This window comes from Phaseolus vulgaris, chromosome 1 (assembly GCF_051622355.1).
Source record: "Phaseolus vulgaris cultivar YP4 chromosome 1, ASM5162235v1, whole genome shotgun sequence".
Classification (NCBI taxonomy): domain Eukaryota; kingdom Viridiplantae; phylum Streptophyta; class Magnoliopsida; order Fabales; family Fabaceae; genus Phaseolus; species Phaseolus vulgaris.
This window is the reverse complement of record NC_143498.1, coordinates 39,300,645-39,314,758: the sequence shown is the minus strand read 5'-3', so window position 1 is coordinate 39,314,758 and position 14,114 is coordinate 39,300,645. Positions and strand designations below refer to the sequence as shown.

At 32.5% G+C, this 14,114-nt stretch overlaps 1 protein-coding gene across 3 annotated transcripts; it reads left to right on the top strand.

The window, feature by feature from the left end:
• The first annotated feature begins 3,746 nt into the window (after positions 1-3,746).
• Positions 3,747-12,222, top strand: LOC137814001 (N-acetylglucosaminyl transferase component family protein / Gpi1 family protein). Of its 3 annotated transcripts, none has more exons than XM_068616514.2 (10): positions 3,747-3,983; positions 4,527-4,745; positions 6,161-6,541; positions 6,648-6,788; positions 6,871-6,971; positions 7,052-7,270; positions 9,648-10,139; positions 10,676-11,106; positions 11,606-11,699; positions 11,844-12,222. In XM_068616514.2, exons 2-10 carry the CDS (start codon positions 4,575-4,577, stop codon positions 11,953-11,955), a joined length of 2,142 nt encoding a protein of 713 aa, XP_068472615.2. In that variant the 5' UTR covers positions 3,747-3,983; positions 4,527-4,574; the 3' UTR covers positions 11,956-12,222. The 3 variants fall into 3 exon arrangements, with proteins under 3 accessions (XP_068472615.2, XP_090158322.1, XP_068472616.2); XM_090302196.1 differs by having other exon boundaries at positions 6,161-6,545; positions 9,653-10,139; XM_068616515.2 differs by having other exon boundaries at positions 6,161-6,545.
• The last annotated feature ends 1,892 nt before the right edge of the window (positions 12,223-14,114 follow it).

The window sequence follows — 14,114 nt, the reverse complement described above, 5'->3', positions numbered from 1 at the left end:
CATCTACGAATTGATAATGAGGTTACTGAGGATCCTAAACTCATTGAGGATCATATTTTGGACTTTTATAAAAATCTTTATGCCGAGTCTATTTCTAATGTTCCGGATACAAGTAATACCAAATATTTTATTGGTTCTTATATTCCTGAGCTAGTTTCCTCTTAGGAGAATATGATGTTGATTAAATGTCCTCATTTTTTTGGAAATCAAGATTGTTGTTTTTAATCTTAATGGTAATAGTGTTCATGGTCCTGATGGTTTTGGTGGTGTTTTCTATCATTCTTGCTGGGACATTATTGGGATAGATGTTTGCAATGTTGTTTAACAATTTTTTAAACAAAACTGGATTCTCCCTAGAATGAACAATAATGTGGTATCTCTTATTTCTAAGATTTAGGGTGCTGACTCCATTAAAGATTATAGGCCAATTGTTATTGCTAATTTCAAATTTAAGATTATTTCCAAAATACTGACAGATAGGCTTGCACTTGTGGCTGCTATAATCATTTCTCCTAATTAATATGGGTTTGTGCAAGGTAGACAGATTCAAGATTGCATTAATATTGCTTCTGAAGCTATTGACATGCTTTCTAAAATGGTTAGAGGAGATAATGTGATTACAAAGTTGATATTCATAAAGCCTTTGACACTTTGAGTTGGAAGTTCTTATTATTAGTTTTGACACACTTCGATTTTCACCCCTCATTTGTCGGTTGGATTAGTACAATTCTTTGTTCAGCTATGCTTTCTATCATAATAAATGGCAGTTTGGTGGGTTTTTTTCCTTGTAGTAGAGGTGTTAGACAAGGTGATCCTTTGTCTCATTTACTTTTATGTATTGCAAAGGAAGTTCTTAGTAAATGTATCTCTAAGCTTGTGAATGATAAGAAAATTTTACATATGGCTAGTTCGCGAGGTTATCTCAATCCCTCTCATATTTTATATGCTGATGACATATTTGTTTTTTGTAGGGGGATATTAAGTCTTTTAGAAATTTGAGTATTTTTCTTAAAACATATGGTGATTTTTCTGATCAATATGTTAATAACTCTAAAAGCACTTTTTTCACCATGGATAATTCTGCAAGATTTGTCACCAAAAATCAACGTATTCTTTCTTATTGTCATGGTTGTTTGCCTTTCAAATATTTAGGAGTGCCTATCTTTGTTGGTGCTCCAAAGTGTCGATTTCTTCAACCTTTGGCTGATAAAGTCAAATTGAAGCTAGTATCTTGGAAAGGTAAATATCTTAGCATGATGGGTCAAATTCAATTGGTCAATATGGTGATTACTGAATTTCTAGCTTATAGCTTTAATATGTATAAATGACCTATTTCACTTCTTAACTAAGTTGAGTAGTGGTGTCAAAATTTTATTTGGACCGGTGATATTATGAAAAAAGGCATAGTCACCGTGATTTAAGATACTATTTGTTCTCCTCTTGAGAATGAAGGTTTGAAGATTATTAATCTTCGTCATAAAAATAATGCATATCTTCTTAAGCTTGCTAGAAAATTTGCTTATAGCAACATGCCTTGGTCTTTTCTCTTGAAAGCCAGGGTTCTTAAATCAAAATATGAGTTTAAAATGGTTTATAGATCTCATCTCTTTGGTCTGGAATTATGTAGTTTTATTCTACTATACTTGATTATACTTCTTGGACTTTTGGTACAAGTTCTTTTATTAATTTATGGAATGATAAATGATGTTCTACTACTTCTTTAGCAAATATTGCAGGGTTATCTGATGGTGCTAGCATTCCGGATAGAGTCTCTCAGTTTTGGACAGGTTGTGATTGGAATATTCCTTTATCTTTACAACAGATGCCTCATTTTTTTTAATCTCATATCCTGGTTAGGGAGGAACAAGATATTCCTAATTGGATTCTATATGAGTATGGTTGTTTCACTCTTAAATCGGCTAAGACTTTTTTCTTGGAACCAGGAGTTCCCTATGGTTGGGGTAAATTCATTTGGTCTTCATCTATTTCGCCTTCCAAAACTCTGGTACTCAGGAAAGATTTTCATGAGCGGCTTCTTATGGATCAACATATTCAAAATAAAGGTTTGCATTTATGTTCTATGTGCACATTTTGTGAAAAACATGAAGAATCTATTCAACATTTATTTTTTGAGTGTTCTAATGCTTTGCATATTTGGAGTTGAGTTCGACAAATTTTTCTTACTTCTCATTTCTCTAATAAGGATGATTTTCTTTCTTTTATTAAGAATGATGGTAGTCATTTGGTTAAATTGATTAAGCTTTCTCTGATAACTTTTTTCTATTTGGATGATATGGCGTATGAGGAATTATGCTAGATTTCAGGATAAGATTGAGGTTTATAGGGCTATTTCGGCAATTAAAGACTTAACTTGTCTAGTGGGAAATTCGTTTAAAACTTTAATGAAGAATGATATGTTGGATTTCAACGTGATTAAGTTTTTTAGTATTAATACTCGTAGTGGTAAGTTCTTCGTCCTCTTCTTGTTAGACGAGAGTTTCCTTCACCAGGCTGAGTTAAAATTAACACTGATGAGGCTTCTAGGGGGTATTATGGTCTTGCTAATTGTGGAGGTATTTTTCGTGGGAGTATGAGGGAGTTTATTGTTGTTTTCTCAGCGTTTCTTAAAGTTCAGACTCTATGATTGCTAAGTTTTATGAAGTTATACATGTTATGGAAGAAGCTCAAAAGATGAGGCTTACTAATATCTGGCTTGAATGTGATTTTGCCTTGGTTTGGTACTGCGTTTATTACTAGGACTAAGGTTCCGTGGATGCTTCGTAATTGATAAAATACTTGTCTTAATTACTGTGGGAAAATCAGGTTTATGGTTTCTCATATTTTTCGTAAAGGGAATGTGTATGCTGATAAATTGAGTAATTTAGGATTTATACATAGAGAATCATTTTATTGGTATAAAATTATTTATGAATAAGTATAGTTTACCTATGTATCGTTTTTGTTCCCATATGAGTTTTGGTCTAGTCTCTCCATATTTTTGTATTTTTTTTAATAATATATTTTTCATGTGCTGACAAATGATTGTTGTTACTTTGATACGAGCCTAGTTGAAATATCAAGTTGTATATAAAGAAAATATTTTAATAATTTAATAATATATTTTAAAAATTATTGATACGTTGTTAGTGCCAACCCCTCTCTTTCCGTTAGTAATATGTAATTTAAATTGATTTTCATATATGAATTTCAATCTCAAATATTAAATATCAAGCAGCCATTTTATTTATGAACTCAATCAAAATATTTCATTTAATTTGACAAACACATGCATTTAATTCACTTTCATCAACCCTTCATTGGTACTTGTGATTACATTTGAGGTACATATTTTGGTTTGAAAAGTATTGAATTTGTGATGGAATTTTTTTTCCTACAAAATATTATTTAATTAATTTCTAAATTTGGGAGAAAAATATTAAATATCAATTTAAAAACTATTTAATAATAATAGAAATTAATTTAAAAGTTAATTTTTTTAAAATTTTTAAAATATCTCTAATTTAATTACTATTGCAATTAATTATTTTGGTATCTAAAAATTTATATTTCATATTTTTTTAGTAATTATAATAATAAAAGAATATTTTTCATATTTTAACATTTATATTTGTATTGAAATGTAAATAAACAAATTTTATAAAAGTGAGTTTATAAATTTTTGTATTGAAACACATTTTTTTTACAAAACTTAGAAATATATAGTATGGTATGACTCTTCTATTAGAGAAATACATTTTTTTTCCTTAATTAAAAAATGGGATTTTGAAGACATATTTCTCTTTCCCTTTCCTTCGCATTCGTTCGTTCTGCCCTAGCTTCTATCCACCTTCACTTTTGTTCCCTTTCGTGCCCTTGCTTCAGTCCACCTATAAGCCCAGCTTCAGTGTACCTTCAATGTAGCTTCAGTGTACCTTCAATTCAGCTTCAGTCGAGTCAAGGAGCTCCAAGACGTGACGCCCACGGTGAGCATTCCTTTTTTTTTTTTTTTTTTTTTTTTTTATCTTTTGCGTTTTCAATTTGTCAATTTTTCATTTCTTAACTGCCCATAATCCACCGTTTTTAATTGTAATTATTTTGTTTTGGTTGGGTTTAAGATTGGGAGGTAGGGTTTAGTTGGCCAAATTTTTTTAGTTTTGAATGTGGGCATTGCGTTTGGATTGTTTTAAGAGTAGGCTCAGTACATTTCATTTGAAGTGGCTTTTATTCGGATCTGTATCGGCGTAGTTGTGTTTTTTCTGAAAGATCAGAGAGTTGGTTAATATGCATCTGAATAGAATCATTTTCCTCAACTGTAATCATTGGGTGGGTTCTTGTTGATATCATAAGCTGTAATGTTCCTCTATGATGTAAAAAAGGGTAGGTATAACATACACTATGACCTATACTTCCATCTAAATCTTATAGTTTTTATTAATTTGTTACATAAATTTATTTTTAATTTGCATTCTTTTTTAATCTGAGAATTTTTAATGAAGTAAAGACTTGCTTGTCTCTGTCTATTGCAGGGACTTCATGAATAGTAGCTCAGTTTATGTGAAGATCAAAAGAGGAAGATGAGAAGACATTGTAGGCTTTGGTGGCCAAAGCAACTTCTATCAAATCAAGAATCATCCTCCAGTATTTTGTTCGGGTGGTTTGTCACCTGTTCACCATCATCCCTTGACGTGGTTGTAGCGTTTACTTACAGTGAAGTCTTGCTTTCTAGTTCTAGTACTGGCATTGAGGTATAAAAATGAATTTGAGTTCGCAATTCCTTTTCCTTACAGTTTAGAGTAAAGCTCTAGGAAGCACCAACACTTCTATAAAACAGCGTGTTGCCGTGACCTACACTATTTTGGACACGACAATTCTCGAACACTCCTTCAACACATGTTTCAACATGTGTCCAACACTTGTGTCATAAGTAAACAAAGCTTTTTCAATACATCTTGGACACCTCTTAAAAACGGCTTGAGTATCAATAGAAACAGTGTACCGACACCTATTCTGGGTTAAACACTTCCTAGACACTATTACTGTAAAAACGTAAAAAGAAATTAAAGAAAACAACTTTTATTTTAAATAATGCAATCAACACTCATACATCTTTTGAGGTTTGTTTCTGTAAAACTTAACTAGTTATTTTAGGTATTAAGATACATGTTTCTTAATTAGAATTCTATTGCGAGGGCTGTTATTATATGGAAGTATAGCAAATATGTGTACATGGAAAGTGTGAAGTGTGTTAATGTTAAATTTATGCATGCATACACATACGTATATGCATGCATGCATACACATATATATGACATCAGCTGTTGCCTTGTCCTATATTTTGGACATTAGCTGTGTCCCGTATCCATGTAAGTGTCGTGTCTGTATTGGAGTCTGTGTTTCTTAGGTAAATCAAATTGAATAGCAATTGCAGCAATGAATTTATTGGTTGTATGCATGTTAGAACTATTTATTGCCGAGGAAATGTTGGGTTTCCTTTTTTGGTGTAGTAGTCTAGTTCATGCAAGAGTCATATATATATATGTGTGTGTGTGTGTATGTGTGACGTCATCCATATTGCCGTGTCCTATATTTTGGAGATTATCCTTGTCTCGGTGTTCATGTCTGTTTCGGAGTCCTAGCTAACAAAGGGAATAACAATAGTAGCAATGAATTTATTGGTTGTATTGTATGCTGTTACAACTATTAATTGCAGAGGAAATTTTGGCTTGCCGTTTGTTATTTAATAATATTTGGTTGTAGTAATCAAGTAAAGCAAGAGTTTCAAGTTTAAACGGACACGAACATTATTCGTCTTAGAATATTCAGTTAGGTAACGGTTTCTTGATTAATTTTTACCCAAATATTAGGTTCACGTGTATGAAAATATTGGAACATATTCACAATTTTGGGGAAAAGCCATGAAAAGGTTTAACGGTAAAATAAAATGATTTGGACTGGCATTAATTCATACTTGAAATGGTGCATAACTACTTTGTGTTAGTTATTAAAATCTTGGTTTCTATAACAATATGAATGTGGTGGGGAAATCCCACTGTTAAGTCCTTTTAATGATTCTCTCCTTCCTACATGTTGTCTTTGGTGGTTTCTGGAATGGTCTAGTCTAACAAGGATAACTGACATAATGAACTTCTACTGTCTCTAGGGGATTATTCAGGACACATGTGGGAGAATGCCTTCATTTCTTGAGGATAAGTCCAAGTTCTCTGTGCTTGGTCTGGCTGTCACTGACCCTACTGCTAGTAATAGTTTGTTGAATGAGACAGAGTATGACAAAAAGAAGTTGTCTGAGTTTGGCAATGCATTGGAAGAGGGAAGTACATATAGAAAGAATAACTGCCGGAGTTGTGATTGCTTCCAGTTAGATTGTTCATCGAGGAAAAGTAGCCAATATGTTTTTGGAAAAAGTAACTGGGTCCTGCTCACATTTGATTCTCCTAAGCATAATGATATAGGATTGAACAGGCTTCCAAATCTGCATCACATTCATTGGAATGGAAAAATTCTGTCACAATATGATGTTCACGTATGTAAGTCATTATTTCTTCTACTTTTCTGCAAGTACTTGTGCTTTCTGAAGACTTTTATCGCAATCTCAAACAGATATATATATGATATTCAACTACTTGTAGGTCATAATTTATGAAACACCCGCTTATGGTGCTCATCATTTCTCATTATGTGATCTGAGTTCGAATGAGCAAGCTAAAGTTTCTATTAAAACTCCTAAATGGGTCGAGAAGCTTCATGATAAACAGCAATTCATTGAATTGGTAATTAGTTTACCTTATTCATATTTGGGTATGGAAATTTTTTTCCTTCTTGCTGACCTACCTTTTTGAAATTTCACCCCAGGATACAGTTATTCTGGCAATTAATTGCACAGCTGCTGCTAAAAGAATTTTTGAGACACACCTGGTCCCAAGATCCTTGAGCCGGCTCTCCATACTTCCCGTGTACACACTTTAACCATTGATGCATCATCTTTTGCTCACTTTTTTTTTCAAGATCTAATGATTTATTCTGTATTTTTCAGGCTTGTTGTTATAGGACATCTGTTTTCCAAGTTTTTGGCTTCATTCTCCACCATGCTTTATATTATTCTCCAGTTTTTCCAAACACATTTTAATTATGAATCCAAATCCTGGATGTATGTGACATCAGCAAATGTATTCAAGAAGACTGCTTGGATAAATATGCAAATCCGCTGTCAGATATTATATTGGCCAATCTTTCTTCAGAAGAATGACCTCAGGTAATATTAAATTTTAGGCAAAGTATATTACTTTGTGTGATTTGTGGTAGGTTTCAAATTTTGGAGACGCAGGCTTTAATATTTGACAAAGTCAATGTAAATAGTTTCCTTAAAAGACAAGTTTTAGTGGGGGGTAATCGTGTTTCAGTTCAGTTTCTTTACAGTACCAAAAGGGCATAAGGCTCCACCAAATGGGGTTTGGGGAGATTTATTAACTTGAATTTGAGCTATTCTATTTCCTCCCTCAGATCTATTCCTTCCCTTGTTCTACTTGGTTTCCCATTCCTCTTCCTTAATATTTCAACATCAATACATTCACATGCAGGATATTATTTATGCTACAATTGCATATATGTAATATAGGAGTTCTTGCAACTCGTTGCTTGTTTACATTGGATAATGCATTTATCTTTTGGTAAGATGTCTTACATTGATTGGGAATATGGCCAGAATATTCCTTATAAGACTTGACCATCCTTCCCCTCTTGAGCTAGCTTTTAGGAGTACCCTATCCATTAATGATATGATATCAAGCTTCTGTGACTAAGTAATCTAGAGTTCAACCCTTTCCACCTCCACCTATGTGGAGTTTATGCGTGACCATGCTTTAAACCCAAAGGGCTCTTGTATGTGGGAGTTAGTTAGAAATATAATGTAAAATAATTCACATGTCTTCCACCTAAAAGCTCAAGCTTTTGGGATCGTTGGTTCATGACATGTTTATAACTTTGTTAGAGATGAGTTGATTAAATTAAATAGGGATATATGATATGATTTGATATGAAAATATCTTACCAAACCACTTGCGACTTTCTGGTGAGTCTTTTTCGGTCAACATTACTGTTTACTGCCAACATTTTTCCAGCAAAAACTATTTACAGTCGACATTTTTCTGGGGAGTTTCTTTTTCCATCGAGCTTTTCCGGAACTACATTACTGCTTGCTGCAACGATTTAGGGTGAATTTGTTTTCTTTTTCTTTCGGAGATCTTTTCCCAGCCCAGAACCATCACCACTGGCATTGCCTTGCTGTGCAATGACTATTTTGTCCCTCCAACAGTCGCTGTGCCTCTAAGCATTTTTTTCTTTCCAACAGCAACTACACTCTCTTAGCATTATCTGCATTCTGACAACTGCCTTGTTCTTTGAGCATTTTTGCTTTCTAACCACAACCGTGTTCTATGAACATTGTTTTCTTTTTGGCAATTGTCATGTCCTCTGCACATTTTTGCTTTCTGGGAAACTTGATGTCCTATAATCATTTTTGCTTTCTGGGAAACTTGATCCTATAATCATTTTTGCTTTGCAGCAGCCGCAGCGTTCTTTGAGCACTTTTTTGCTTTCTGGCAACCTTGTGTCAACTACCCAATTTCACTTCCTGACAGTTCTCTTGTTCTTTCACCATTTTTAACAAGCTTGACTTGTATATGTAAATAGGTTTCATCTTGAGGGGAAGTGTTGTTGAAGATATGATTTAAATGGATGAAACATTGAAAATTAATTTTTGCTTTGACAGAGAGAAACATGTCCAAAAATATCTACTAGCTTTGGCATCATTTATTTCGTCAACTTCAGCAACCAACTGACTGACATGATTACTAGGTCTCTCTAAGGGGTCTTGATTTGATGACATTTGTAACAAGCTTTCTCATGTGCTTTAGCCTGTGGGAGAGTGTTAGAGATATGAGTTGATTAGGTTAGAGATATGTATTTTTTTTTATATTTAATAGGGTGATATGATAGGGAAATATCTTGCCAAATATTTCTCATTATTAGATACTGATTTTGTTCCTTATTATTGTATCTCTTCTTCCTTATAAATAACAAAATTTTTTATTGTTTTAAATTATTCTTGCCATTGAAGTATATTTTTGAGTGTATTAAAATTTTTCGCAAGGTATTTATTATCTGGACCGCACCAATGAACTATGGTTTGAAACCGAACCAATCCCTGAACAGTGTTTTGATTAGTGTATTTCTTAGAAACTCATTGTTTGGTCCCATATTTGAGTTTCATGAATTGTGAAAAATGGTTTAGTTTGTACTTAAATCTTAAGCCTAATAAGATGTACCAAACTGAACCTTACCAGTAAAACCTACTTTTGGTGTACCCTCTTAAGCCTAAAAAGATATGGTTTAGTCTGAAACAAATGTTCTTGGTTGAAATTGAAAACCTTTAAGGCAAAATTTTGTGTACCTCATAAGTATATTTTCATTGCTCCTTTCGCATGGATTTTCTGATAAATATATGTTAATTTATCTAATAAAATTAAATGTTTATATTTTGAAGGCAATTATTTACTATTCTTAAACTTATATAACTTTTGTTCTTGATGTTATGTTTTCTCCATGTTTAATACTGTTCTTTTGTGTTCAAGGTCAGAATCATGTGTTGAATATGTAGAGAAAGCTGCAATGCTTAGGCATTCTATGTGGTCAACTTTGGTTGTTGACATTCTCCTTGGAAACTTGGTTGGCTGGACATTTTTATATCACGCAGAACCCATTTGCTTTTCAGTTCTGAATTTCATGCATGGATTTTCCACATTTTTGCGCTCTGGGTGTGTGTGGTTAATGGGAAACCCTGCAGGGTTCAAATTGAATGCTGAGCTGGCGGGAGTACTTGGCATGGTTTCTTTGAATGCAGTCCAGATATGGTCAACACTCTGGATCTTTGTGGGTTTCGTCTTCAATTATATTATTCAAGGGCTTTCTGTTTTAGGAATCCTTTGTGGATTTACTGTACCCGCTGCTTTGATCATAGACATGATTGGTCTGGCAACTTTGCATGTTTCAACTCTACATTGGTTCATTTCACTTGTATATTCATCACAGATACAGGCATTGGCAGCCTTGTGGCGGCTTTTCAGGTAACAAATTCTTATTTTTAGATTATTAACACAAATAAGGAAGTGATTTTAATGAGAATTGGATGTCGTAATTAGCTATTTGTTTTATAACTTCAACTTTCTAAAGTAATTAATTAGTTTTAACAATTCATTAAGATATTCGTACAAGAGGTCTTTGTTTACATTTGATAATATTTTGAAACAATTTAGAGAGCATATACTCACCAAATAGAGACCAGTGAGGTGATATTATTAGTAAAAAGTTTCCTTTTTCTTGTGGAGGATTATAATTTATATGTATATAATCCTTCTTATGTTTGCTATTATGTATATCTTTGAAAGCATGGGCAATGAAACTTTAGGAAATTTGGAGATGACTTATATGATAGAAGTTGAGATCATAAGGGTATTTACTAAGCCATCAAATTTGCTCCGCATCTCTATAACTCTGATTCATTATCCTTTTTGAAGAATAATTGTAATAGATACGCAATTCTTTTTCATGCACACTTCGTCCTCCTTGCATATTTTCATGTAGTTGCTGGTTATTTTGGCAGGGGTCGGAAATGGAATCCTCTGAGACGGAGGTTGGATAGCTTTGATTATACAGTGAAACAACATATTGTTGGATCTCTATTATTTACGCCACTTTTACTTCTTTTACCAACTACTTCCGTTTTCTATATATTCTTTAGTATCGTGGACACAACCATTAACCTTATCTGTCTACTGACTGAAGTAACTATTTCGATTATTCATGCTACCCCTTATACCAAGATATTTCTTTGGTTGGTGAGGCCAGAAAGATTCCCTTCTGGAATATGGCTTGAAATTATCGGTTGTCAGAGTAATAGTACCGTTTCTCCACCAAGTATTGATTTTACCGATGAAATGACCTTAGCCAAGGAGTCATTGCATCTAAAGGATTTCAATAGAGAAAAATCTAGTATTCTAGTTTCAGTTCTCCACAGCAACTACTCGAGCATAGGTGAGGCCTGAAGCTATTACTTGTGGGTTAAGACTGATGCTTCTATTCGGTTGTCAAGATATGTATCTATGTTGATCAATAGGGAAATTGAATGTGATCTCATGTGGTCGATGTGTACTGTAGCGTTGTTTTATGAAAAATGTGTAGACTCCCTATTACTATCTGGGGCTTTACTTGAAGAATTTAGATATATATTATGAATTGTCTGTGATGTGTATTTTTGTAGTAAATCTGGCAGTGATGTCTTTTGTTTTGTTATCGTAATTTCCTTTTTGCCTGGTTGCATATCAAGATTAAAACAACACATCATAGATCCTGACATTATTGAACATTTTTAAGAAATTTATTTAAAACCTTGATTGATATTTTGCCTGTGACCAGACTTTTCCTCTTCGTGATTGATAGCTGTGACCACGGAGTGGCGACAATTTGCATTATATGCGACTATATTTTTGCATGGGCAAGCATTATGTACTTATTTCAACTGATTAAATTTCAGGGAAAGTTATCTTGCCTCACTACAAAACTGTATTTTTGGGAGTTTCTGGGTCATCCATCTCCACAGTGGCTTATGGAATCCTCATTGGGCAAAGGTGTGATATCCTTGTGCCAAGTGCTCTTATGGTTTTATTGATTTCATGATTCTGTTTCTCTGGTTTTTGTTTAGTTTTTATTTAATAATACTTCTTTTTCTATTTGTTTTTGTATTTTTTTCCTTTTCCTCCCTAAATAACCAGAATATCATCTCTGCGTGGCACCCTTCTACCTTCACCAATGCCATGGACGTCCATGCCCTACAAAGAGTATTGGCGTTTTTGTCATGATTCACTTATTGCATGCTTCAGATGATAATGGCTATGGCTCAGGTTATATTATTAGCTCAAGGATTCAATTATACAGTTTTCATACAACTTGGTCTACTCATGTTAGTGTTTTTTTCTTCTGTTTATAATGTGTTAATTATCAAGAATGCTTCATACTTCGTTTCTTCCATAGTTCGGTACTCTTCTGTGTATGTCGTTTTTTTTGCTTTTCCCATGCTTAGAATGTGGGTTCTTTAGAAGAGCAACATACTTTTATTTTACTAATCTGGTAAATATATTTGTTTTTCTCTTATGCTTGGGCGCATATAATTTGTTCTCTCTTAATTGTGTGGTGAAAAATTGAAGATCGCTGTGTGACGCCCATTTTATTTTAGTACTTGAATACATAGGATGGTGCTTACTTATTTCAAGAGTAAGCTTAACTTCACTTTTCTATTAATATTAAATATTATTAAGTCAACTGTTAGTTTGAGAATTCAATGCTATATAATTTAAAGATTATTTTGTTTTATCAATTGATTTTATTTCAGTGTAAGATATACTTTTTTAAATATAAGTAATATGGGTCATAACTGCTGGGCACTCCTCAAGTTACAGCTTGAGGGCATTGGTCACCCTAGCTTTTTCCAATTAATTTATTTAATGTTGATTACATTTTAATATTTATAATTTTTATTTACTATGCTCTAATTTTTTAAATGATGATATCTAAGTGTTATATTTTTTTTTTAGTTTTTAAATATAATGACATTTTCTTTTCTCATTTTATGTAAATATTTTATTTTCATTTTTATTCTTTAATTTACAGATAATTACATTTTTTTCTCATTTTGATACAATATATAAGTTTCATTTATTTTTTATGGTGTTTTCTTTTTATAATTTTATTTTTATTTTAAAGGTTAAGTGATTGCTTTAATAATCCAATAACTTTTTTAGTTTTATTTTTTATCTACATTGATTTGAAAATTAAAAATATCTATCAATCGTTGTCAATAGTGCAAATTTATTATGCATAGTAATTGACAATTTTATTTTTGAGAGGCATTAGCAAATATAAAATTTTGTCTTTGTATTTTGGACGTTAGTTGTGAGATTTGAATGTTTTTTGACTTGAAATGCATACTAAACATGTTGATTTGTAAATTAGAAAAACAACCAATAGCGAATTTAGTTTTTCTTATGTGAAAATATGTTTTTATTATATGTTCTTTTATTATCATCATATTGGAAAAAAGATACCTCTTCCTGCTTCCATTGTCATAATGACGATGACTACTTCTCTTCAGTTAGAGGTGGTTGTCGTAAAGCCCAATCTAATATGTAAGCAAAAAGTTCCTTTCCATAAAACCAATGAAACGACTTGGTCTAGTACCATTAAAGATAATCAAAATATGGATTTCTTCTTATTCTTCACTTTGAGTTTACAAAGGTACTTGGGGAACTGGCTTCCTATGCATCCGAATGCATGTCAAAAGACTTTTCTTAAGGAATTTCTCAAGTCTATTAGTATATGTAGTGATGATGATGTTAAGCTCACAAGTGTTTTAATAATGATAAGAAGCTTTCACTAAGTGATATCGAAATTACTTTGTACAAATACTTTTTAAAGAACTTGACATCTTTTTCCCTTTATTATAGTTTGAATATATGATGTTGACTGCTATGAACGTGACTTCTAGTAAACTCCATTAAAATAATTGGGTTTTCTTGAAAGCCTTCTAATTCTTATGCCAATATCTTTTCATTGTCTCTACAATAAACAAATTCATGTATTTTTATCAACTAAAACAAAATTTTGTTTGAAGTTGGTTTGACATCATTCAACACTGATCAATATGATCCTCTCGTTACCATCTACATCTCTTCCTTCAAGAATTTCAAGAGTAAATTTTTTAAGGGCAAACGTTTGCCTCTGGGTACCAAGAGAACATTATTATTCTATCTCAACTACACACTTGGGTTCCCTTTCTACTGGTAGATGCAAGATAAATTCAAATTCATGGCTTAATACTTAGTGTTGAGGATATGATCAATATTGAAATAATAAAAAATCTTTCTCAACTAATCAACGACAAATGCTACTTAACGTATCCTACATTGAGGACCTTGTAGCTTGATTTCTTGGTAAGACCTATTCTTAATGTTGAATGCTTTTGTTTTTATCATTTTTTTGTATCTATT